Source organism: Brienomyrus brachyistius, chromosome 15, assembly GCF_023856365.1.
Source record: "Brienomyrus brachyistius isolate T26 chromosome 15, BBRACH_0.4, whole genome shotgun sequence".
Taxonomy (NCBI): domain Eukaryota; kingdom Metazoa; phylum Chordata; class Actinopteri; order Osteoglossiformes; family Mormyridae; genus Brienomyrus; species Brienomyrus brachyistius.
The window spans coordinates 19,240,682-19,267,159 of NC_064547.1; the positions used below are offsets into that span (position 1 = coordinate 19,240,682).

The 26,478-nt window shown below is 43.9% G+C and overlaps 2 protein-coding genes across 7 annotated transcripts; one reads left to right on the top strand and one right to left on the bottom strand.

Moving 5' to 3' along the window:
• Positions 1–25: 25 nt before the first annotated feature.
• cracd (capping protein inhibiting regulator of actin dynamics) lies at positions 26–22,909 on the bottom strand. 6 transcript variants are annotated; one of them, XM_048976520.1, is made up of 12 exons: positions 22,848–22,909; positions 22,270–22,461; positions 13,375–13,446; positions 12,364–12,532; positions 11,116–11,236; positions 10,310–10,459; positions 9,560–9,790; positions 7,157–9,446; positions 4,278–4,504; positions 4,062–4,157; positions 2,249–2,408; positions 26–1,762 (listed from the first exon to the last, which is right to left on the bottom strand). In XM_048976520.1, exons 3-12 carry the CDS (start codon positions 13,427–13,429, stop codon positions 1,602–1,604), a joined length of 3,660 nt encoding a protein of 1,219 aa, XP_048832477.1. In that variant the 5' UTR covers positions 13,430–13,446; positions 22,270–22,461; positions 22,848–22,909; the 3' UTR covers positions 26–1,601. The 6 variants fall into 6 exon arrangements, with proteins under 6 accessions (XP_048832477.1, XP_048832476.1, XP_048832478.1 ...); XM_048976519.1 differs by lacking the exon at positions 22,848–22,909 and adding an exon at positions 22,676–22,829; XM_048976521.1 differs by lacking the exons at positions 22,270–22,461; positions 22,848–22,909 and adding an exon at positions 16,552–16,582.
• A 45-nt stretch (positions 22,910–22,954) lies between these two features.
• On the top strand, positions 22,955–25,991 carry chst14 (carbohydrate (N-acetylgalactosamine 4-0) sulfotransferase 14). The gene is made up of 2 exons (XM_048976525.1): positions 22,955–23,369; positions 23,854–25,991. Exons 1-2 carry the CDS (start codon positions 23,082–23,084, stop codon positions 24,670–24,672), a joined length of 1,107 nt encoding a protein of 368 aa, XP_048832482.1. The 5' UTR covers positions 22,955–23,081; the 3' UTR covers positions 24,673–25,991.
• Positions 25,992–26,478: the final 487 nt, after the last annotated feature.

A 26,478-nucleotide genomic window follows, 5' to 3' on the forward strand; every position in this document is an offset into this window, starting at 1 on the left:
ACAAACATATTACTCTGACACGCAATAAGTGAGACATCGGTTTTTAATTTCTCTACCTTACACATGACATTAGTGTCACCGAAATGATTGAATTAGGCATAACTCTGTGGACCATAAAGTGGAAGTGTGACTATGCTATTGTGTACTACTCAACAAAGAAATGGGCCGACAAATCCAATGCATTGTGGGAGTTTTTTCTTTAGCGCTCCAGTCATTGTATTTATACATAGAGTACATGATGTAACTACATTTTATACAGAAAGGTGAAACACTTGATGTATCCTGATTGGTAAGTATTGAGCAGTCCATGCTGTAGTGGGCGTCAGTGCTCTGCAGGACAGTTCTGATTGGTGGAACGCCGAATAAGAAGCCTATTCACCAATGAGCTGGCAGTCTTGACGTTCAGTGCTGGGTTTGTGTGTCCAATTAAAATGCAGAGCACTGTGGTGAAGGTGAAAAGTCACACTGATACCTGTAAGTCACACTTAACCCAAACAGAGAACCACTGAACTTAACCAGGAACATAAAGCATTAGACAAGGATTGGTAACAACTAAACAGCGGAAAAATAAATTACCCCAAAATACTAATTAAAAAAATGGTTAGATAAAAAAGTAGTAAGGACAGTTTTTGACATATACATGCTGTGAGAATGTTCTAGACCCTCCTGGAAGGTGGCCGAGTCACATTTTTCTGCAGTACTAGCCCTTAAAACGTTGCTGATCACATCATCAATAATCAAAGAAACAGCAGAAATTGCGTTTCAAAAATTCATGAGAATTTGGAGCGTTTCATTCTTCCAGATAACCGGGCGGGATTTAAACACTGGCAGTGTTGCATCTCAAATGTTTAATCCTTTTAGAGATAAATGTTAAGTATTTATTTCTTTTTCTCTTGATACCATGGTCATGGGAAAGTGAAATCGCCGTTGCTGCATCCAGGGCGGCTCTCTCCAAATACAACAGGAGGTGTCAACAGGGGGCAGAGGACTCGCGTCTCCAAGTGCTCGGAAGAGCAGGAAGGAGCCAGCGAGTGTCTGACGATGGTCCCTTGAAACCCCTTTCGATCGACAAGGACTGTGTTTATGAACTGCTTTCTGCAGCTGTAGTATTTTTGTACGATTTCAGCTGGATATTTCCTGATTTCAGCTTTTGTGCCATACTCATACCTACAGTATCACTAACCCGCACAGCATTTACAAACTTCTGCTCACCAGTCCTTTAGTGCTACACTGTGTGATCACTCACACATACAGCGTACATCGCTCGCATACCTACAGCACACCCAGGGCCGGACGGAGGCATATGCCAAGTTTGCGGCTGCTTAGGACTCAGTGGCCACCAGGGGGCACCCTCATCTGATCAGCGTGTCAGAATGGGAAAGAAGATGACAAATGACAACTAGACTAATCAAATTTTGCTTAGGGTGCCAAAAAGAGTTGGATCTGCCCTGAGCACACACCTTACACCTTGCGTAAGAATCAGATTCGCACGCTGGGCATGTAGAGATCTGCTGCTGATTGTGATTGTATGGGGATCAGAAGGTGATGTGCAACTGTGCGGAGATCAGGGCTGGAATGTGGAGGACGGAGTTTCTGCCAGGTTACTTGATGATCTGGGGACAGTCGCTCCAGGCCTTGGCCTTGCGTTTGGCCAGAGCCAGCCAGGCGGGTTCTGTGCAGACCTGTGCCGACTCCACGCACGGGAAGCGTTTCACTGCGTCCTTCGCCGGGGGAGCCGCTGGTGTGGGATCCGCAGCATCCACTGCGACACAGGAAACATGATGCATGTTCAGTACATAGCAGCAGGCTCCCCCCACTTGATGGTGCATTAAACACAGTAACTCTGTTCTCCCAGTCAAGAAGTTTTACTGGTCCGTGAAATTTTTTGCAAAACATGTACTATGGGATCCCGTACTATAGTACAGTAAGGATGCCGTTTCAGTTTTTGGTAAGAAAATTCATAAGCTACTAAAACATTAACTGCAACCCACACATCCAAGCCTGAAACACCGTCCATAGGCCCATGTCAACATCATCGAGTATACTGACATTTCAGGTTTATGTTTTGATATTCAGATTCTGAACTCTATAAATTTGAGTAAATCACTATGTTTATTCAGCTACACAGAATTCACTGACTGTATTTTCCTCCCCTGATGAATGTGATACTTTGGACCTCAGTCTGCAGTTACGTAATCAGAAGTCACTACACATTTATTTCGGGGGGGGGGGGGGGGCGGTCTCTCACCAGAGCTGGGGAGAGTGTTGGCCTTCCTCAGCTGTTCCCTGCGCTCGAACAGTCCCAACACGCCACCCGCCCTGTCGCACTCCCCGCCTTTCTGAGCGAGACCTCCCCCATCGCTGCCGATACTGCTGCCTTCTCTGCTCTCTGGGCTGCTACATCCGCTCTGTGGGAGAGAGAACGTCCTTCAAGAAGAGTTTCTGAAGATGGACCTTCTGTATGAACAACACTGAAAACAATAATGTAGGATATCAATTATGTAGGACATCATTTACTTTAAATAGGAATAATGTCTGTACAGGATAAGCTGAACTTCACTGTAATGCTTATATTACCATAGAAAATCAGCTCTGCAGACTCGCTAGCTGTGACACCCGGCGTGTTTTCAGGACCTTCTTTGACTGAGATTTTCATTCAAAAAATATGTGAACCCCCCCCCCCCCGCATGAACGATTTATTATATCATTATAATAAGGACATTCCTATTTAGCAAATAACACACGCGACATTTCACATTGCCAAATCTATATTTAACATATTGATAGATAAGTTATGAACCATGATATCTAGTAACCAGTAGAACCTTCGATGACAAAAATTTCAGCAGAAAGGATTTTTTTTGGAGATCCTCATCTGTCACTCTAGGGACCTTTGTCACTTATTTGAGGATTTTACTGCATGCCCTTGTACTGATCTAATTATCTTAGCTATACTCCTACTCATGAGCTGTTGCAGCATGGATGCTGAATTTCCCTGCCTGCACGTGGACTGATGGAGGCCCGGGTCGCGTCACACTTTCTAGTCTCATGAGTTTCAACAATTCTCCCCAGGTCCTCTGAAATCTACACTGATCAGACCTTTTTGTTTAATTCTGTTGTGCAGGTAACCAAAATTGTGTTTTTTTTTCCCGGCAGGGAACATTTGACCCCACTGCCCCTCTTTTATAAAGGTCATCGCTTTAGAGCAGGGGGCGCCCAATACGTCGATCGCGATCTACTGCTCGATCGCAGAGGTAGTGTGGGTAGATCGTATGGCGTAAAAAAAATAGAGGATGGATGATGCGTTCAACCGCGCCAGCTGCTGCCAAACTCCAGCAAGCGACCGAGTCGCCTAGTCGGCATCCAGTTTATTACTACTAAACTTAAGAAAGGGTATAAAAATGAATGGGGGAGCTGGAACTAGTGAGAAGCCAAACACCTGCCACTTCCATACGGAATGGGAGGAGGACTGTTTTTTTTCACAGTGTCATATTCGAAGTGCGTTTGCCTCATCTGTCTGTCTGCCATTGCTGTTCCGAAGAAGGGAAATGGGGAGCGGCATTTTCGGACCGTTCATAAAAACTATGACATTAACTTCCCTCCGGAAAGCCAGCTGAGAGAGATAAAAGTGAAGGAACTTAAGTTGCAGTTCAATTAAAAAAAGACTTTATCCCAAGCGGAAATTAATAACAATAATAAAGAATGCTCGATATATTTATAAATAAAAACTTTGCATTTTTATAGATGGTAGATCATTCTGACTTTTATTATTTATTATTTTGTTATTTATAAGTAGCTCGCAAGCTGAAAAAAGTCTGGGACCCTTGATCTAGAGATTCATATAGAGATTCATATTCCTGTTTCATAATTGACCTTTACCGTTCAATAAAGAGAAAACCGCCCCTATGATGAGAACGTTAAATGCAGAGCTCCACATATTTCTAACGGGATCACAAACTTTTACTCAAGGCTGCAACATACTATCTGTGACCTGATCACATAGAAGCAGAGGCTCTTGAAATCGGTTTATTTAGTAGACGCATTTATCCAAGGAAACGTACATCTTTTCTGAAAGCAGAGTCAGCCAGTCCCTGGGGTAAGTGCTTCTGGTTAAGGGCTTTGCTCAACGACCCAGTGGTGAAATCAGTCTGGCGGCCCTGGGATTTGAACACATGTCATTGTTGCTAGCAGATTTAGCGATGGTCAGTATATGTGAAGCAGAAATGGTCCACGCGACCGCAGCAGTCAGCGGACCTGCAGTATGGATCAGTACGTACTTGCTCCTCCTTGGATTGCTTCTCTGCCAGTCTGGCTTCTCGCATCTGTCGCCGATCCTCGCGACTCTGCTGCTGGTCCCTGAACCCCTTTTGTTTCTGAAGGGCCAGTGTGATCCACAGAGGCCCCGCCTCCTTTTCCTTCTGTCTCTCATGCTCCGTTACGTGAGGTCCGGTCTGCTCAACGCGTCCGCTATCCAGGGAGTGCCTACTTTGCAGGAATGGCTTCTCTGTCGAGAGGAAAGCGGCACAACTAGTCAGTAGAGCCATAACCATCAACACGTGCTGGAGAGACTGCGCTTAGAGTGCCCAGTGGAGGGGATCTGGCCGTTAAAAGACCACAACAGTGATGGAGATTCAAGTGATCTTATCGCACAAATCCAAAGCCATTCGAATCCCAGGTGAAAAAGAAACACAAAACTCATGGAAGACTAAACCTATCCACTTAAACCTATCCGCTTAAACCTATCCGCTTAAACCTATCCGCTTAAACCTATTCAGCTAATCAAAGGGGGGAAATATGCATAAACTAGCGAAAAGGAGACTGACGTAAAAGATCCAAAAATCTGCTTGTGTCTCGTAGAAACAAAAGAAATACTGTTAATGTCTGCGGAATCAAGCAGGGCTACTGACAGAGCTACAAGAGCTACTGACACCGTCTAATAATCAACTGCTCACTAGACAAACCACAGACTACTTATAGAATAGTAGGCAGCAACATATATATAATAAACACATATACAGGGGTCGGACAATAAAACTGATAAACTGACCAATAGTGTTTGAGGTTTCATGCCTGTATATGCGCGGTCTGGTGTCCAGTCTTCATTCATTACACATTCCATCAATACGAGCAATAGCACAGCTGTACATTAAATACAGCTATCCATACAACATAATAGGAAACATGTCAGAGTTCAAATGAGGACAAATTGTTGGTGCACGTCTCGCCGGCACATAAGTGACCAGAACAGCAAGTCTTTGTAGTGCAGCAAGAGCCATGGTGTCTAGGGTAATGTTGACATACCACCACGAAGAACAGACCACATCCAACAGGAGTAATTGTGGATGCAAGAGGAAAACTGTCTCAATGAAATGCCTGGATTCTAACCCGGATTGTATCCAAAAAACACAAACCACAGCTGTCCAACTCACTGCAGAATTACATTCACACTTCGACTCTCCTGTTTCCATCAAAACTGTTCGTCTGGGCCCCTACAGGGTCAACATTCATGGTCGGGTTAGGGTTAGGGTTAGGGTTAGGGTTGGGCACTCGTGCCAATGTCACACATCAGTATCAATGGTACCAGCATTGCAAATCTTGGGCTGTGGAAATTGTTAAGCATGTATTATTCTCTGATGAGTCCAACTTCTCTTTCTTTCCCACATAGAGGAGAGTTGTGGTGTGGAGAAGCACCAAAGAGGTTTACCAGCCAGACTGTTGCGTACCCAGAGTGCAGCACGGGGGAGTATCAGTGATGGTTTGGGCTGCAATATCATGCCATTCCCTAGACCCACTACGTGTTCTAGATGGGCGCCTCACTGCAATGGACTAGCAAACCATTTTGGAAAACCATGTTCACCCAGTGGTTCAAATATTCAGGATGATAATGACAGAGTGGTTTGATGAACATTAAAGTTAAGTCGAACATCTCCCATGGCCTGCACAGTCACCAGATCTGAATATCAGAGCCACTTTGGGCTGTTTTAGAGGAGCGAGTCATTGAAACGTTTTCCTCCACCAGCATCACCTAGTGGATTTACACCATACTAGTAAATTATTGTGGTCTAAAACCAGTTGTTCCAGTTTCATTGTCTAACCCCTGTATATAATAACCCCTGTCTATATTGATTTCACAAAATCAGTACCTGTAACCAACATCTCATCCATAAAATAAACCATAACAAAGATATCAGGCGACCGATAAACTAAAAAAAAATCAAGAGAACTTAATCGCTAAGGGACTGCTAGAAGTCCATAGCCAAGGTCCAGGTGCCTACAGCTATGAACAAATGGTTATCTTAGCCCTCCTTCCAAGAATTAAATAAACGAGTGATAGTTCACTTGGGGACACTTTTGACTGGCGGCTCAAACAGCAAACATCGCCTGGCAACGTGATGCTTAGTTGCCTTGCTAACTTAATTTTTACCAATGTTATTTGAATTCTAAAAAAAGTAATATTTCACATACAGAGGACTGCTGTGTCTTTACTCACATAAATAGTAAATGTCTCTGAGTGCAGTGGGCAGAACACCCTGCATGTCTATTCATGGAAGGTTTCATGACCTTCATACAACCAAAGTATAACAAAGACCAAGCACAACGGCATTTCAGTAAAGATCCCAGATACATCCTAATATCAAAGCTTATTACTAGAATTATTATTCATGGCAATTCAATTTAGTGCCCAAGGCACTTGACAAGAATGTGTGGCAATCAATTACTAAATTAAAATAAAAAAGCAAGTTATTTGTTAATTAAGATAAAAAAAGCAAGTTGTTAATTAAAATAAAAACGAATCCTTGAAAAATAAGCAAACTAAAATTCTGCCTTTAAAACATGCCCATGTGGTTCTTAACCTCTGTTTTTGCCCTGAACAATTAACCATTTTAACCATTATTCAATAACTCTAACTGTTTTTTGCAAAGTTGCTACTCTATGTTCATTTTGTTAAAACATCGCACAATTATGTCCAATTGAAAAAGACTAATTTTAAATGAATGGCTTATTTTACCATAAAAGATATAAAACAGTATTAGGGTAAAGGTCAATAAAAAATGACGGACAAACTTCACACACACACACACACACACACACACACACACACACACGTTTGGGTCCTCTACAGTAAAGTGTGCTGTTGCTAGGCTACGTCACTGACCTCTCTTGATAGCCTCCACCCTCCTGTCTCCTTTCTCTCTCCAGGGAATGCTGATGGATGGGAAGAAGGATTTCCTCTCCTTAGGCCCCTCCTCTTCTAGCCGGGCCTTTGCCAGGAGACCTGTGCTACTGTCCTGTTCCTGTGACCCCTGGCGAGTGCTGGCAGTTGCGGCTGCACTCAGTGCTGCGGCTTGACCTTTGACCTGTGGGGAAGGGGGAGGTGTGCTGCTACTGCAGGGCTTTGGTGCGATGGCGGGTTTCGAGTGTAGCTGCCTGGGATGGTGCCTCTCGCTGTCACCGCGCATGGCTGGGACGGGCGCCTGGTCAGCCGGAACCTTGGATTCCACGGTTACTCCAGTGTAACCCAGTTGGGTAATACCATCACGCAGTGGAGATGAGGGACTGGACTTTTCTGATGAGTCCGGATCGATGGGAGTCAAAGGACTCGGGATTCCATCGAAGCTGTCCCCCGCACTGTACCGCTTCTTCCGTTTCTCCACCGGCTGCTCACTGCGGAAGCGGAGAGAGTAGTTCGTCCTTCTCAGCTTGACGCCAAACGGAGAGGCTTTGTCCTCACTGCTTAGGGGTTTGCCGTCCCAGCCGGAGTCACACAGCACTGGGTTCCCGGCTTCTGACTGTGACCTGCTCCTCAGGGAACTTTGAGGCGGGCTGGGGACCAGGAAGGATGGCAGGTCCTTCGCAAACATGCACCCTTCTGTTCTGTCCAGGATCCGAACGGTCTTACTGGTCCGGTTCTGCGCCTCTGAGGTTGGATAGTCAGGGAGAGGCACCCCAGTGTCTGAAGAAGGCTCCGCTTGCCCACCTTGTCTCTCCTTTTGCTGTTCCTCCTCAGAAGCCCTGCTTGAATCTGGGAATTTTTGCCTTGCTGGTGTGATTGAGAACTTTGCATTAACGGACATCGTCTTTCTGAGGTTCCCGTGTACGCCAGACAATGATTTCTGGCTCGGATCTTCACTTGGGGGTTGGTTCTGGTGCTGGAGACTCTGGTCCGGGTCATCTCCATTCTCAGTTCTTTTGAATATTTTTGAGCGAATGCTGGCCCATTCTGCCAGCATAGCAGAGCTGGACTGATCGGCAGAAGACTCATTCAGGGATTTTGTTTTCCCCGACTTGCGTTCCGCTGAGGTCTTGACAGGGCCTTTGCTCAGCGGGATGCTAATAGCTTTCTTGTCCTCAGTCAGACCAAGCAGGGACTTGCAAGCAGGGTCCTTGATCTGGTCCAGGTTCACCGCTGCACCACAAAGTTGAGCCCCGGTCACAAGTATTGCAGTATGCGGTACAAACAAGGAGCAGGGTAGCACCGGGGAGTCTCCAGTTCCAGTTGGTAGTGTTTTTGTCTCTTTGAAGTCCGTGTGGTTGCCTTGCGGCCTGCTGGGTGTCACAGGTGACAGGTTGACTCTTTGGAAGAGTATCTGCTTCTCTCCAGATGACACTTTGAAGGTGAAGGGCCTCTGTTTCTCGTCCATCTCCTTCCAGCGCAGCTCCTCGGCCTTTTGCTTCCACGTTGCAGAGTCGGCTGTGTCTTCAGCGGGGACTTTAGTTCTGGCCATGCCTTCCTCTTGTGAGGCTACTTTAACGCTGAGTTTGCTCCGTTCAGCAGGCTGGTCGCCCTGCCCGTTTTGCTCACGCTTTTGCCGTTCTTTGTCCTGACTAAGTAGTTCTACCTCATTTATTCTCCTCTTCTCTTCTAGTTTCTGTTCTTTATCGTCTTTCTTCGGTATCCTATTTTCGTCTTGCCTTTGCACTTCCCGCTGCTGCCGACTCTGCTCTTCTAAGTCTCTTAACGTTCTCCTCTCCTCTTCTTCAATTAGTTTCCTCTCTTTTTCCAAGTTCAGCAGTTCTACTTCCAGCTCCTGCTGTCGTTTCACTTCCTCCTCACTCTTTATCCTCCTTTTCTCCTCTTTGCTTCTGCTTTCCATCTCTTCCCTTTCTTCCTTTCTCTTCTTTTCCTTTTGTAGTCTCAGTTCTTCTGCTTTTCTCTGATGATCTTCCTCCATGTTCCTCAGTTCTCTAACTTCAGTTTTACGGTTCTCCTCCAGAACTTCCTGTGTCCTGGTGGTTTGCCGTTCCTCGACAGCCCACGCATCTTCTAACAGCTGAGCTTCATCATTGAGCTTTGGTTTCTTTGACTTATCTGGAGATCCAATTGGTAGCTCATCTTCTGACCATAAAGGTTCTTCACACTTCAGTGTGGATCCACCACCATCTCCAGGTGCCTGTGGCTCTATATCTTCTTGCAGAACACCAGGGGTTGAGACTTCTTGCAGATCCTAAGAAAACAAACCGCCGGCATTTATTTATTTACATTTCTAGACTTTTATTTATATGCAATTTGTACAGTCTGCCTTCTTCCCCTGCACCAAGAGACCACTGATCGTCTCACCTGAGTAAACCGTCTGTGTTTGCGAGATATCCTCTGGTTTTTGGGTTTGATGGACAGCTTGTGTTTAGCTGCAGTGCTATCGAGGCAGGTTAAAGAGAGGGGCACAGCATCCAGGTTGATAGACTCGATTGTGCCTGCAGGTGGAATCGCTCTTTTGGTTCTGGGAGATTTCAGCACTGTTGTCTGGGTTCCGCCCTCAGCTCTGTCCAGGACAGCAGGCTGGACAGCACCCTGGCAACCACAAAACCAACACATACAGATTAATTTGAAGCATCGTAAAAATACTACTTAACTAGTGATGTGCAAATGGAGGTTCACCTTCCATTACCCTCATGTTACTGTCACAATATTAAATAACCGGGATATTCCTGTATGTAAATTTATACTATATCTTTTCATTTATTTAATATGTGTGCTTCAGTATCTATTACTAGTTTTTGGCTTACATGTTTTTTTAAGTGTCCTGAATGGTACATCCTACTTACATAAAATCTGACTTACATAAGGGTTTGTGGAACGTATGACTTACACCAGCCGAGAATTGCCTGCATCTTGAGCCATCCACAAATCATACCCTGTGCACAAAAGCCTGAAGGGAAGTATTTCTCTAAATGTAACTTTTGCCCTTACTGCAGTGCGTGTCTGCAGTGGCTAAGGCTCATTTCAGATGAGCTGTATGGACAGTGCTCCTGAATCTGAGTACAGTGTGCAGTGGCTCCTTCGCTGTGGAGTCACTGTTGGGTGACTTACTGCTGCCCCCACTGGCTCCACCTCCACCTGTGCTAACACTTGCAAAGGTCTCCCAGGAGCCTCTTCCTCATCGGAACTGTCTCCAGCATCCTCACTCTTCCTTGGAGAGGACAGCTTCTGTCCAAACTTTATATTCTGGGCTATTTGCCTCTGATTAAATGGAAAAAAACAGGTCAGAGAGGATCGGTCTACAGCGGGATATGAACAGGTCTACAGCGAGAAGGCCTACAGCGGGATGTTAACAGGTCTACAGCGAGAAGGCCTACAGCAGGATGTGAACAGGTCTACAGTGAGAAGGCCTACAGCGAGATGTTAACAGGTCTACAGAGAGAAGGCCTACAGCGAGATGTGAACAGGTCTACAGCGAGAAGGCCTACAGCGGGATGTTAACAGGTCTACAGCGAGAAGGGCTACAGTGGGATGTTAACAGGTCAACAATGGGATGACTTCCTATTATCCTATTATTAACTCCTTTTAAAATTTGTCTTATTATCCATGGAAGAATTCGTCATGTCAGATTTTTGAAGAAATGCTAAACAGCACAAAAATAACATATGAAAAACGATAGCACTGGCAGAGTGCCAATAATTTTAAGAATGTGCAACCAATACTAGGTGAGTGTAGATAAATGATAATAATAAATTAGCCAATGATATGTTTTGAATTGATGAGTGACAGGGGAGGGAGCCCTGCCTGGACCAATCAGCTTTTGGCTCAGGCCAGTGCCCCAGTGGCCCCGCCCTGGGCACACCTTATAATACTGCTAAAAATACATGCAGGTATGTGCAGGCGTGCTTTATCCCTACCTGCAGGTCTCTCACTTTGTCTGAGACGTTCTCCTGGGACATGGTATCTATTCTGCTGGTTTCTTCACAGATAAATATGCTTTCATGGGAGAAGGCCCGGGAGCCGAGAGTGTTTACTGCCCTAGAAAGAGACCACGAGAGAAAATATTAATTATGGCTGTCCTGACCACGCTGGTCCTAACCCCACAGAGAAGCAGGGTACAAAGATATCCAGCCACTCGGATCCTAATCCCGCAAAGAGACACAGTACAAAGTTATTCAACCACTCAGATCCTAAGGGTTCTTGTAAAAAAGGACAATCAAGACAAACCATGGAGGCCATTTTTTCTCCAGTACAAATGCAGATCATTTCAAATTAGAACAAAAATTTCTTGAAACACAAAGGGCACTTGAAGCATTGAAGGCAGCACTAGTTAAATCTCTGCTATCGTTAAATATCCAAAGAATTAAGTACAGAATGACCTCCTGTCTCATTAATAACATGATACAGCAGGTTCCCCACAGCAGCCGAATGTTTCATGTGGAATTATTACATACCGTGAAACTAATGAAGAACGCAGACTGACTGTCACTGAACACATTTCCAACAATCAAAACTTAACATTCACAAATGATTGATCAAAAGGCAAACCCTTACATTCAGCACATTAGCACCCAGGGCCCAAAACTCAAAAACAAGCACTCAGTATTCACTGTTGGGAAATCACCCTCATCACTCAACAATCAACAGAGCTGATTTATAGACAAGTGATACAAATTTAGTTTATGGAAGCACCAACACAAAAAGGCAACATGTGTTTGATTTACACTTTACTTTTTCATTTATTTATTGTGTATTCTTTAGTTTTTTCCAGAGGTGGAAATTTCAGGTCCAGAAAGTAAAAATCCAGATCAGGATTTTGTTTCAACCAACTAGCCGTGTACTCTGTGATAGTGACTCTTCATAATCGATTGGTTGGTTGAAACAAAATCATGGTCTGGATTTATACTTTCTGGACCTGAAATTTCCACCTCTGGAAAAAACTAAAGAAAAAGGTGTCTTGAATGGTATGGAAAGGTAAATCTGACTTACGTAAGGGTTTTTGGAATGGATTGCTTACATCAGCTGAGAACTGCCCATACACCAAAACCGATCTACTTAGGCTATATCACCCAATAACTGGTACAACCAACATGAAATTCCAGTTAATCAACATGCCCGCTCATGTGACTCTCCACGCAGACATGTATCTTTTTGAGCACTTTCACCTCAGATGCTGATTGGTCTCTTCATCATCAGACACTATCCCATTGGTCACGTCTCCAGTGGACTGGCTACATTTAATCCCGGCCTCCTCGAAGTCCGCCGCCGACTCTCGTTTCTTCTTCTTCCGGAACAGACGTTTAAAGGGCTGGAATTTTCCCTGCTGCCTGTGCTCTGCAGGACGTAAATGGCAGTGCGGTACGAGCCGTCAGGTCACCGGTTCTGTGCAAGTCGTGGCGATTTTCACATGTAAACAGCCAAAGCAGGAAAACGACAGGGAGACAGTAACACCACGTATGCTTGAGGAGAGACCAAAGAAAAGCAGCACACAGGCATCTCACACATCTCTGGAACGTTATATAATACAACACAGAGAAAATCACTCATAAACCACTTATGCTGTTCATGGCAGAACACAGTAAAAGGCCGGTCACTTATACATTTCATTTATTCAGCAGGCATGTTCATCTAAAATTATTTGTTTTTGAGAAAGCAGCTGGCGGTTAAGGGCCTTTGCTCGGGGACCCAACGGTGAAATTACTCCGTCAATCGCGGGATTTGAACCGACACCTTTCCGGTCACGGGCACAGAGTCCTAACCTGCTGAGCCACTTAAAAGAGCAACTTTCAGTAGCTTAGATCAGCCAGAAAGCTGACCCTTTACCACAGCCCGCCTGACCCAGTAAAACGTCCAACTGTTACCGTACACACCACTACGTAACAGACTGCACTGGCAACAGCATACTGGGAGAAGGCATTTAGGAGTTACCCGCATACGCCTATATATTATATGCAACATATAATATATAAAGTCATTAGTGTAGGAGAGCAAAAAGATAAGAAAAGACTGACATTGCAATAACGCAAACATGAACCACGAAGCAAAGGGATTAGTGGTGTAATATTTAGCCCAAGACGCACTAAACGTGTAAAGTGTGTTGATTCATTATTGAATACTGGGTTTGTAAATAAATACAATATTTTCTTGACCTGAGGTCGAGTTCACTCTTTATTTACCTGCACTTTCAGGCAGTGTTACCTCAAAATCAGCATCGTTTGCGTTTGTTGCCATGGTAACAACAGATTTCTCTGAAAGACATAAGAAGATGAATGTCACCCATCCCGGACCACGCATGCCGGCCACTCTGCTCTTCCAGCGTAAACAGGCAGCGCACATTCATTCCTGACACGCTTCTCAGACGCTCAGTGCCTTACGGGGAATGAGACACACAGGGCAGCTGAAATGCCATTTTCCCTGATTTGTGTTGTCACACGCCAGTACAACGGAAGCTTCTTTTCGTATGTCAATATGCACAGCAAAGAATAATCAACAATTTGGTACAACACATCCTTACTTAACAAGAAAACACTTTTGGAATGCAATACGCACCACACGATTGCAGAACAGAATAAAACATGATAGAAAGCTACCATGTTGTGTGGAAATTTGACCATGGAATAAAGAGCTGGTTCATTTTCCTTAACTATAATATACTGCAAGACTTCTTTGCTTCACAAGCTCTTTAAACCTTAATCATTTAGTGGTCTGTGGTATAAAACGTGCTTTAAAATTCCATGGTAGCTAAACGTCTGGTCCTCCTCTATGTATCTTACGTGATATTAAGGAGACATATGCTGAGCACAGATTCACATGTTAATACCACATGTGTGACAGAATCAGGCTCAATATTCTCTGGGGGGGCACTTGGGCGGGGGGGGGGGGGGGGGGTAGGAAAAGGCCCAGGTGGGAGGGGCTGGGCATCTTGGGAACACCGCTGAAGTAATTCTGTCCCACATAAATGTGTCAAATGTGCATGACAACAGGCACCCGCAAAAAATCTATTTAGGACATTTTGTGTTTGTACAGGGAACCACGACAGCAGTTTCGACATGGGCTTTGTGTCCTGGCAGCTCGGGTGCGAGTAACTGCATTGGGCCAAACCACCGGGCCACAGTGTGTGGGGACCCAGAAGTATACCACCCCCTGCTGGCCACAAAGAATCACTACACAAAATATTAAATAAACACATTGTCGAAGCAACATGTACCACTAACCAGGACTTATTGAGTGGGGCTATAAAACCAGCAAAACCAGCAAATCCTACGCTATATAAGCGGTTAAGCATATCGGATGAATGGATCTAAGTGTATGAATCTTGGATGCTTGTTTCTAGGGTAAAATGAAATACACTGGTTTCCTGCTGAAAACAAATTGAGGTATTTTATAAGATCCCCAAAACATTTATGTGGCTTAAATTCAACAGATTCTGTTTTTATTATCACCACTGATGTCACATATGTCTAATATATTCAAGACGGATCATCCAAAAAAAAATTAAGTCCCATTATAAAGTTTCTTTTTTTAAAAAAAAACATAAGAGAATGGATCTAGATTTTTAAATATTCTTGTTTAAATATTATGCAGATACTCTTTGTTAATATTGTTGAATATTGTTGGCATCTTTGGGCCTTGGAAAACACTGTATAAATCCAATGTATTATTATCATTGTTGTGCTTAGTAGCTGGATAAAAGTCTTTTGATAATTTAATATTATTACGCATGCTAGACACACTGGGTCTCTGTTCAAACCTCACCATGAGTCTCTCTCTCTCTCTCTCTCTCTCTCTCTGTCTGTGTGTCTCTCTCTCTCTCTCTGTCTGTCTCTCTCCGACACAAACTCACTGCCTTATGTTTTGAACTCTATGGCAACCAACCCAAGCCATGTGAACAAGGGAACTCTGTGTAACTGACACCAGTGGGCATTTGTAACTGGGGGTAGTCAGAGAAGGGGGTGTGCCTTCACATGCCAAGAGCGCACACACACACACACACACACACACACACACAAACCTATCAATGACCTTCACACACGGGGTCAAACACATGCCTAATGAGTTATACTGATCCTAACCTGCACTGCAGAGAAAATCTCACATGCTACCTACAAATGAGCAAGTATGGAAACAAAGAAGCACAAGCAACACCAGATAACTGCTGGATTATGGGATGGATGGCGAGAGAGGAGGCAATGGAGCGGAGCCGGGCAAAGAGAGACATTGAGTGATACAATGAGCCAGATCACATGACCGGCGGTTACTGTTTCCACACGGCGGCGGTGAGGAAGAAGGCCGGTGTGGCAGCGTACTGAGAGAACGCAGACAAGGAGCATAACACACAGGGAAACATGCAAAGGCACAAAGCAGCACAATTACACACAGACACAGATTACAGCATCCAATAAAATACACAGGCAAAACACACCACATTTACACACAGATGTAGATGACAACATTTGATAAAACACACTGGAAATGCACCACATTTACAAAGGACCACAGGCACAACACACCACATTTACACACATGGAAATTACAACATTTGATAAAACACACAGGCAAAACACACCACATTCACAAACGTACACAGACATTAATTACAACATCTGATAAAGTGCACAGACAAAACCAGCTACATTTACAAAGGCACACAGGCATAACAGACAACATAAAAGTACAGATATTGACAAACATGCACAGGCATAACACAGGACAATTACAAAACCACACAGACAAACATGCACAGGCATAACACAGGACATTTACAAAACCACACAGACAAACATGCACAGGCATAACACAGGACATTTACAAAACCACACAGACAAACATGCACAGGCATAACACAGGACATTTACAAAACCACACAGACAAACATGCACAGGCATAACACAGGACATTTACAAAACACACTCGCATAACACAGGAGATTTACAAAAGCAAACATACAACATTCTAGAAAAACATATACATAGATATGACATTCCACAAAACATGCCGAATTACAAAAAAGAACACTATTCATACCAGCAGAACGACAACATAAACAAACGCAGCTCACATCCATCCATCCAACCACCCATCTTATATTCACTTATGCACAATTTACTCCTATCAATGATTAAACTTCAATACACCCTTTCATGTTTTAATGTCCCCCAGGATCAATATAGTATATTATCTTACTACCTTATTTGTACAAAATACACCATTCTACAGTATTCAGAATAAGGTTTTGCTAAGTTTTACCAATGTCTGTTTAATTGTTCTATTTATAGAAGGTGCATATGATATGATCCTTTGGGCCCAACGAGGCATCGATTCCCCGAGATCCGTTCGGAGGAATGAAGTCCTACCTTCCTGTGGCTCCTCCACAGCAGCGGCGATCAAAAGCTCTGCTGAGTGCAAGCAGAAGTGGGACACCGAGCACGATCAGGTGTCAGCTGCATGAGGGCAGTGGGTGTGTGTGTGCGCGTGAGCGAAAGTGTGCGTGTTTCGGTGAGCGCTTTGCTACATGTGCAAGCGTGAATATTTCCATACTCTTATTGCCATTTTTCTTATTGCCATTTCCCAAGTTTTTGATATTGATTAGATTAGATTAACTTTATTGATCCCATCTCCTATGCATACAGTATGTATAGTGCATACATACATATATTGCACTAGACTATGTGCAAAGACAGCACAGATAAATGTAATACAAACAAATATAAAAGTTGAACAGTCCATAAATATAATCCAGGAAAGAGAATATTATGGAAATTTAAGGAATAAACATGTATTAAACAAAACGAAATATTAATAAATGATTTATAATTATAAATTATGTAGAAATAAATTATTTACTCATAATGTTGTAGTAAGTACTTATATGGTCTACATTAATCATGAACTATTTCAATGCATTTAGTCTATTAAGATTATGATGCTACTCCATCAACAATGCTAAGCTCTTCAACACAAACACACTCGCAGAAATGTGCAACAAAAACAGCAACATCTGTACGAAAAGCACAGAGTTTTATTCTCCATGATCTAGAATGTACTTGCTCATTTTGTTATCAGCAACCAATTAAAATGACAAATTACAGGCAAAAAAAATCAACCAGGCTTATTGCCATCTACTACAATACTGTTCTTCACCCCTCTGTTCTATGACATCGAACCTCAATCCTGTACTATTACAGCACAGTTTGTCATGACACAGCTTCTCCATCCCCAGACTGTAGTTGCATGCTGTGCTGTCACACTGTAGTAAAACAGAATGCGGAATTTAAACGTGAATAACAGGACGCTGTCAGTGGCAGTGCTATCCTCTGTTTTTTGTTTGACTCGTTTGGTAAGATTGTCAAAAATCAACAATTTACACAACAGAAAAACTGCTGAATATCCAAAGTATGATACTATCAAAATTCATCCTGAATTTTTCTTCATCTGCCTGTGTCTTATTCTACAGATCTGCAGTTCGCAGTTCTCCTCCGGAACACTGAAGCCCAGGAGAGGTAACAAAAAAACAACTCTGATGTATGAAAGTCTTCTCACTGATCTCCAACTGCTGTGCAGCACAGTGGATATACTCCTGATCATGAACGATAAGGACCTTTCCTTCTCGTCTGCCCTCTGCTTCATGGAAACATGGCTATGCGAGTCAAAACCGGTCAAAAGGCTACCACTGCCAGGCATTTAGCTACAAAAAGCTGATCGCCAGTCACTCTTTTCTGGTTAAACGAAAAAATGGAAGAAGCAGCTTCTACACCAATGGCCAAAGTTATGGAAACACTTCCAATTTTTAGAGATTACAGAACTTTACTCCAGTTACTTATTTAATTGTCCAGTGTATGATATTTGCAATCATTCTTTGATTGTCTATAAACATTACCACAAATCTTCCTGTAGTAATTTTCAAAGCGTAATACCAAAAATGCTAAGCGTTTCCACAATTTTGGCCCCTAGTGCATATATATGCCAGATTGCTTTTGAAAAGATGTCCAGACTTGAAAAAATTTTTAATAAACTGAAAGCTCTTCTCTACTTCCTGGGCATTTCTCACTTTCATTGTGGTTGGCGTAAATATCCCACACCAGTTCTGTGTGGGTCAAAGGTAACATCGCATCGCAAGACAGATCTGTGTGGCCGAGGGCTGTTGCCCCTTGTTATACAATCTGTTCACCCATGACTGTGTGGCACGGAATGCGAGAAAGAACAGCACGGAGTTTGTAGGTGACTGGCCTCAAGAAGGATGAAGAACTACAGAACCTACAGAAGGAAAGTTAAAGGACCAGGCTGCTCGGTGTCGGGAGAATAATCTCGCTCTGAAAATCGACAAGACACTGGAGATCAACATCGACTTCGGAAAGGCCTTCACTCCTCACTAGTCATTGACGGATCTCCTGGTGAGACAGTTCCTCACGCAGCGTCACATTCCTGCGTCCAGCTCTCATGCTCCCTGTCATGATCTCTCGACACCAGCTACATCAGTGCAACAGAGACTGTTCTTCCAGAAGAGGCTAAAGCATGCAGCGTAAACCTCTACCTCTGCACCACTGGGCAGCCTAACAACACGCATCACAGTGTGGCTGGGTAACCTGTCAGCTCGAAATCTCTCACCAAGGCTTCTCAAATCAATGGCTCTGACCTTCCAGCTCCAACCCACCTATAACCCCTGCTGTAAGAAGGGGATTGAGAGCATCATCACGGATTATGTCTCTCATGCCCTTTTCGTCCTCACCAACTCCACACGCTTCAGTAACAGCTTCAGTAATTAGGACAGCAAACAGTCCGAGACTCTGACCTCTAACCCCATACATACCTCCACAACCCCAATAAATGGTTCAGTATTTATTGCAAGTTGTCATTTCTCACGATGCAAAATAGTGTATTAGGTTCTGCACACTTTTCTCGCACCACTTGTCGCTCAGTGGGTCGGAAATTCGCCGATTCAAATCCCGTAATCGACAGAATAGTTACATCACCGTTTGGCCCTTAAGCAAGGCCCATAACCCTGATAGCCAAGGGGTGCCAGATAAATTGGCAGACCCTCTGCTCTGACATAAAGCTCCACTATCGGCTGTATATGTCTCTGTGGGCATCGCGAGAACAGGACAGGACATGTGAAGCCTGAACGGTGTTGGACTCGCTACATGTACAATGACGAGAAAGGCTTTCTATGGTGCTACTGCATTGTGTTTTATGCACTGCCTGGTGTCGTCTTGTGTAGCACTGTGATATAGTGTGAGAGAATCTGTAACTCAATTCATTGCATTCGGTGAATACACAGCAGAACCTGAACTCCGACGAGGTGCGTCCGAGGGGGGGTCTCAGTAAACTTCATGTTCTGCTGCTACTTCAGGACTGCTGATTAGCAACAGCTCTAGACTTTGCTTGCATAAGAGGCACGCAGTCCAGTTTGGCACGAGGCTCAAACTCTCAGAAAAGAAATGACTAAATACACGATCTGCCTTATGGACGCGACATCCAGAACATTTGCAGTGCAAGCTCTAGAATAAAGCATCAGGAGACATTTCATCGAAAAAACAGAGAAAACCTTAAACTTTACAAGCTTATTGAAAAATACATGCAAGGTGGGCTTCAAAAATTATAACGTACCAAGAAGCATTTGGCCAACACACAATGGCTCATATTCACTTAATTATTCATTAATGTTCATCATAAAATAGCAGAACGGACATCAAGTTTATACAGACGGATATCTATTGTATTACCTCATGATGTAGAGTACCAAATGAAGTAATATATAATACAACTAAAATATTTAATAAGAGTTCAATAAAGCAGTCAACGGCTGTAGATGTACTGAACTCTCCTTCTAGGTTTTATATCGCAGTTTGACATTACAAAAAGGTTTGGCATAATCTCTCCCTCAAAGGTACAACATCAGTTTGATTTCAGATTACTGAACTCTCCTTCTAGGTGTTGCTCTACCTGCTAATAAGTTGGAGACCCAGGATAAGAACCACTACACTATTGGTTGTAGTACGCCCTTAGGAAGCCCAATCAGCGCAAGGCCACGCAATTCAGGCTGGACTGTCTCAAGGTACAACATCATTGCCCTCTTGTGGGCTTCCAGGTACACCTCCATTAGATGCCCAAATGAATATTGAAAGTCATGTGTCCACTGTGATGTAACATTCACAATGGCAGTCAGGGGAGTCATAAAGGGGGAGGGAAAGTTAGGATGATTCCAAGGGCCCTTGAGTGACAGGGGCCAAAAAAAAATCTGGAAAGTAACTGGATTGGTCTGGCTTGGGGCCCCTACATGATATGCTGTGATGGGGGCCAGCATCTGCAGCAGCGCCCCCTGCTGGTAGGTTGACGTTACTTTTAAAACAAACAAAGATTTACTCAGTTTGTTAATCTATATAAACGAAAGTACAAACATGTGATAATATTGCCCCAAAATAAAACTACAGCATTAAGCGAGCTGTGGATGAGTACAGAATTACACACTGTCCACTGCGGGAGACGGATGACAAGATTTCTGAGAATTTCCAGCAATACTGCAGAAAGAGTGTTTTACATTTCAGATAACCGTCACCTGGGAATGCAGAATGAAGACGGACAGATGAATAGATAGATGGTTAAAGGACTGACATTTCCCACATATTTCGGCACCTCAGCTGTTGATGGTGTTTATATAGAACCAGATTAAAAAACTGAGGTTTCTGATGGGTAAATTCAAAAGCCATTTTATGGCCAGCATACAGGGCTTTAGTCTAGACTTGAGCAGAAATCCCCCAGAATATAAATCTTCAGAACATAAAATGTGTCATTTAGGATAAAATATACATATTATGTCATTGTTTATATATTTTGCTGTTCAATATGTATGGAAACCCGATAAAGTGTGGATAGAGCAAGTCCAGTCCAGAATGGTATCATATTGCATTAAGATATCCAACACCTGATTACCTTGCTAACACTAACCTTGATTTTGCTAACAAAAAATAACTTAAAATGCAGACAATGGACGCTTTTGAAGAATAATACATTTCATATCAACTGAATAATTCTTATGAAGATGTACCGTTATACTATTATAGATAGATAGATAGATAGATAGATAGATAGATAGATAGATAGATAGATAGATAGATAGATGCTTTATTAATTTCTAAGGAAATTAATGAATGTGAACAGTAAAAGAAAAAATATCCACTAATACGTAATACTTTTACATGTTTACACTGGTCGGAATATCCCGGTCCATTGTCCACTCCGAAGGCGAATGGGACACATGCGGAACCTCGCTATTAACGGTATACCTCTCACGAGTTCACCGAACCCTCCTAATTTTGGGAATAATTTACCGGAATTTCAGGTATGATCCCAATAAAACGCGGTTTTCCTCGAAAAACAATGCGCGATCACATTTGCACGTCACCCCGTCTCCGACAACAATAAGCTGCCCTATGAGGCAAATCGCTCGTCTTGGTAATTCATGGAGACAGTCCTTAAATCTACGGCATCGTGCTTTTAAAAAGACTATACATTTCCCACGTTTTGCAATAATCATGGTGCCGTGTCCATGATGAGAAAGCAAGGAAAACACAAATAATGAAAGAGCAACCAGAAAACGTTAAGACCACACGAACGAAGAGAACATGAAACACAATTTAAAAAAAAGCAGACAAATGGAAAAACGAAGGTGCCCATCCGTCCAAACACGCTGCACGACGCATAGGCATTAGGCACAGCCTGTATGGGCACAATGCTACGGATTTACATAATTAGGCTTCTCAAGTGGGCAACTGCAATCCCGAAATTGTGTAAACATCTTGAAATCCGTACCATTACATACAAATATATTTGTGTTATACATAAACACTCTCTATATATACTTTAAGATCTGGGGGGTTATATAAATATATATAAAATATATTAATTAATTATATTTTATATATATATAATGATATATGTCTGATTAATTTAATGAATTTATGCGATATACTGAGATACCCGTCTGATGCCACTGTAAGAATGAATAAATGCAAAGACAAGGTCGGCATTAGACAAAGGCTCCACGTTTGACATGTATAAAAAACAGGAGATCCTACCACTTAACGAAGGGCTCCCCCGTGCTCAGAGGCTCCCCGGGTTTTGCGTCCTCAGCTCCCTTTGTGCTGCTGATGCTGCGAGCCTGCGCCCGGCTCTCCGGAGGGGACCGGGTCCGGGAGGTCGGCGTCCCGCACAGCTGCACCCGGACCGGGAGGGCGTGGCCCGACACGCTTCCCCTTCACTTTGCGTTACTGCAAATGGACAGTGTAATTTAGACGCTGTGATTTTCATAAATACGCCACATTAACGATCTACTGTTCCAAGTCAGGTTGAATTTCTTTCTGAAATCCAGCACCATGCCCCCGTGAAGGAGGATGATGCGATTCAGATGGAAAGAGTGCTTTGTTGAACGATGGATGCCACTACGGCTATGCACGTCTGTGTCAAAGTCACGCAGAAATGTACCGTAATTTGGAAATTTGCTGAGAGCAGATCTACGAAATCTGGGCGCTGAAATCTTTACTAACTACGTCGTTATAGCCGACTTTCACTCGCTCGCCGTGGATGGCGGCCAAATGCCAGTACCATCTCCCATAAATTAATAATAATCGGGTTTAAATGTGGAAGTGACACGCACAGATATCACAAGTGAAACTCAGGAGCATCATCTTGCGTTATCCGGCAGTGAGCGACTTCATACCAGCACCACCCCCCGGACAAACTACAAGTCCCAGAAATGCGCAGGAATGCGGCTTCGCAGCTCCTGCAGCCAGCCAGCTAGTCAGCGCCTGTGTGACGGAGAGCCGCTCAGCGATGGTCCTGCCCGCTCTTTCGTAAACATACCTCGGGCAACAGCAAAGCGAGCAGCATAATGCCGCCGAGCAAACAGGATTTTGCGTGGCAGAGAGGCGCTGGGATGCGGAGCCCGAGCTTCAGACTGCGCTCCTCGATGTGCTCGGGTTTCGGGAAGCGCAGCTCCGCCATGCTGCCCTCCGTGCTGACGTTTGCGGTGATCGTGGCGTCCGGAGGCCTGCTTCTCATGATCGAGAAGGGGATGATCAACGGCATGGATCCCCCTCCACCGCGGGCGAACGGCCGGACTGCAGATCACCGACCGCACGCCGGGCAGTACGACGCTGCAGGAGACACTGACGCTCAAGTAACTGGCAGATCTATATACACTTAAACTAACGATTTAGTTACATAATATACCATGCAGTGACACTAACATAATCAGTTTGGTGAAACCGTCTCTGGCGAACATATTAGCAACTTTTAGGAAAAGTCGGGGACGTCAGCACATGTTCCTTACAGGAAAATTGTGGGGAATTTTAAGTTGTTGGGTGTAAGGTACTAGATACCGAAAATATTTAACGTTTCGGGTTATTGCACAGATTGTGGTAAGGATCAGTTTCTAAGTGCCCTGCTGGCGTGTAAGAGCGCTGACTCTCTTGGATAATAGCAGTAAAACAAGCTGTGCTCTTGTTGGTCATCGTTAAATCATGCATAGCCGGCGAGTTGCCATCAGTAAGATAAATGATTGCGTTTAAGTTGTCACTGTAACGGGGAGAACTTGACAGGTTATTTATAATGCACTGTTGCAGCTTTATTTTTTATTTTTTAATGTTATTGATTTTGTTCAGATCCTTCAGGAGATTCGCAACCACACTATCCGGACGGTATGCAGCCAGAAGAACATGCCACGTAGCGTGTGGTCTCTAGGCACGCTGCAGCGTCGCACAGTGCTGCAGCACATCCTGGTGAACGATGACTATCGCTTCCTGTACTGCTACGTGCCCAAAGTGGCCTGTTCCAACTGGAAGCGGGTACTGAAAGTGCTGAGCGGCGCCCTGGACAACGTGGACGTCAACATCAAGATGGACCATAAGCGTGACCTGGTGTTCCTGGCCGACATGCAGCCCGAGGAGATACGCTACCGCCTCCAGCACTACTTCAAGTTCCTGTTCGTGCGAGAGCCCATGGAGCGCCTCCTGTCGGCGTACAGGAACAAGTTCGGGGAGATCGAGGCCTACCAGCGCAAGTATGGCGTGGAGATCGTGAAGCGCTACAGGAAGGGTGTGGGCCGCACGACGGGGGACGACGTGACGTTTGCCGAGTTCGTACGGTACCTGGTGGACGAAGACGTCGAGCGGATGAACGAGCACTGGATGCCCGTGTATAACCTCTGCCAGCCGTGCGCCGTGCCCTATGACTTCGTGGGCTCGTACGAGCGCCTGCAGAGCGATGGTGACTATGTGCTGCGGCGGGTGGGGGCCCCACCTAACGTCCACTTTCCCGAGCGCCAGAGCTGGTACCGGCCAATCAGCGCAGAGACGCTGCAGTACTACCTCTGCAGCCTCCCACAAACCCTCCTGAGGGAACTGCTTCCGAAATACATCCTGGACTTCTCCCTCTTCACCTACTCGCTGCCGAACACAACCAGCCAGGCCTGCAGACACTGAGCTGCACGTCCACTCCCCCCCCCAACAGAAACCCCCCGGCTCGCAGACATCGGATGCACACCGCGGAGTGGGAGAGACCTCGTGATTTCATACTATAAATATACAGCACTATTTTCATAGGAAGTTGCATTTTTTTTTTACTTTTTATACTTGCGTATATATTTAGTGGAGATTGAGTAGGAGTGAACATGGACCACCGTAAGAAATCAGAGACAGAATAAATTCTATGCAACAACAAAAGTATTAAAGTATGAAGTTTGAATACTACATATGTTTTATATCCTTAAATTGTAATATTTTGGATGACAGCTCCGAAAAAAGAATATTTTCTGATACTGAATCAAGCCAAGTCACTTATCGTGACTACAAATCCTGAAGGGTAATTATGCAAAAACATATTAGGAGGTTTTACTCCAGTATATCACAGCTGTGATTTGGTTGTAGGCACAACCAAATCGAATAGGTAACAGTAATAAGCCATAATAGATACTTTGCTTGATTATTTATTTAAAGATTTACGAGCCTCCACAAAAACAAATCGTTCCCACCAGCCAACTCTTGACTTTTGCCAAGTAACACAAACGTTACAAGGTAACACAGCTCACTCTCTCCCAACTACTTTGTTTCATTTAAATACAACGGTTTTTAGATACTATGGTGTTAAATTAGTGCCAAAAGTCGCGCACATAAAAACCACGCGCGCGTATGTGCTCGAGAGCAGAAAATCCATGCTCTCTACGCGCTCGCGATTGCACAGCACCTCCAATATTCATTATGACCAACTTAACTCTTTAATTATCCAGCCCTCTTTGCTAATGCTCAGTTACAGTGACGCTTAAACTAAAAGGCAGTCTTGGTTAAATATAAATACATGCTGTGTTTCTGCCTTGTTTTAGAAATGGATCTTTAAGCATCAGAGACAACCAAGAAAGTATCTAAGAAGTGATATTACTTTTCTGGGACCTCCTTGGAGAAATGCCAGACTGCTGGGCAGTGCTCAGTTCTGTGGTCAGAAAGGTTTATTTATAAATATCAACCTATTCCCATGTGAATGTTGTAGTGCCAGCTTACAGTGGAAGACTAATCAGTCGTGAAGTGAAACTTATAAATTAAAACTTGTCCATAACTGTAAATTCAGGCTTCTGTCACGTTTGTGTATTTAAATGTCTTATGTCATTTAATATTCTGTAAATGAAACTTTTAAACTTGAGCACAAAGACTTTTGACAGAATATTTTTGCTCCATGCTTTTTATATGAAACGTATTTTCCATTGCTTGTATTAGTAAATTAACAAATAAAGACTGCTTCAGTTGCGTAATGGGAGCTGCAGTGAGTGCATTCAATGCCAAATCAACCTGAGACACCTCTGGCCAAACCACTGCTGGGTCCCACCAAACTGCTTAGACAAACCATCTGTTTTTAGAAACTGCTTGAATAGGGAAAGTAGCTGGGAGTCACTGTGCTGTTCGGTGAAATCGAGGAAAAGAAATGTCATACAAACCAAAGTGATGCTTCGTTACTTGGGAAGACTGAAGCAGCATCCCAGAACATTTGATACAGAATTACTGCATTTTATAATTGAATTGTAATTGATACTTTATTGATCCCCTGTAGGGAAATGATCTTTTCCTCAAAAACTTGCTCTTTGTGTAGTAAGTTGACCGCGAAGGGCTGCCATCCGCAGCGGCGCCCAGGGAGCTGGGGGTTAAGGGTCTTGCTCAAGGACCCGCAGACGTGCTGAGGCTGGGTTCGAACCTGCGACCTTCTGATTACAAGATTTTGATTGAAGAACAACGTTTGAAAGA

Coding starts and splice junctions, on each gene's coding strand:
- cracd (XM_048976520.1), bottom strand. CDS start 13,429: ATGGCAACAAACGCAAACGATGCTGATTTTGAGGTAACACTGCCTGAA. Junction 11,237..12,363: donor GAGACCAATCAGCATCTGAG/GTGAAAGTGCTC, acceptor GTCTCTTTCTAG/GGCAGTAAACACTCTCGGCT. Junction 10,460..11,115: donor ACAAAGTGAGAGACCTGCAG/GTAGGGATAAAG, acceptor CCATTTAATCAG/AGGCAAATAGCCCAGAATAT.
- chst14 (XM_048976525.1), top strand. CDS start 23,082: ATGCCGCCGAGCAAACAGGATTTTGCGTGGCAGAGAGGCGCTGGGATG. Junction 23,370..23,853: donor CAGGAGACACTGACGCTCAA/GTAACTGGCAGA, acceptor GATTTTGTTCAG/ATCCTTCAGGAGATTCGCAA.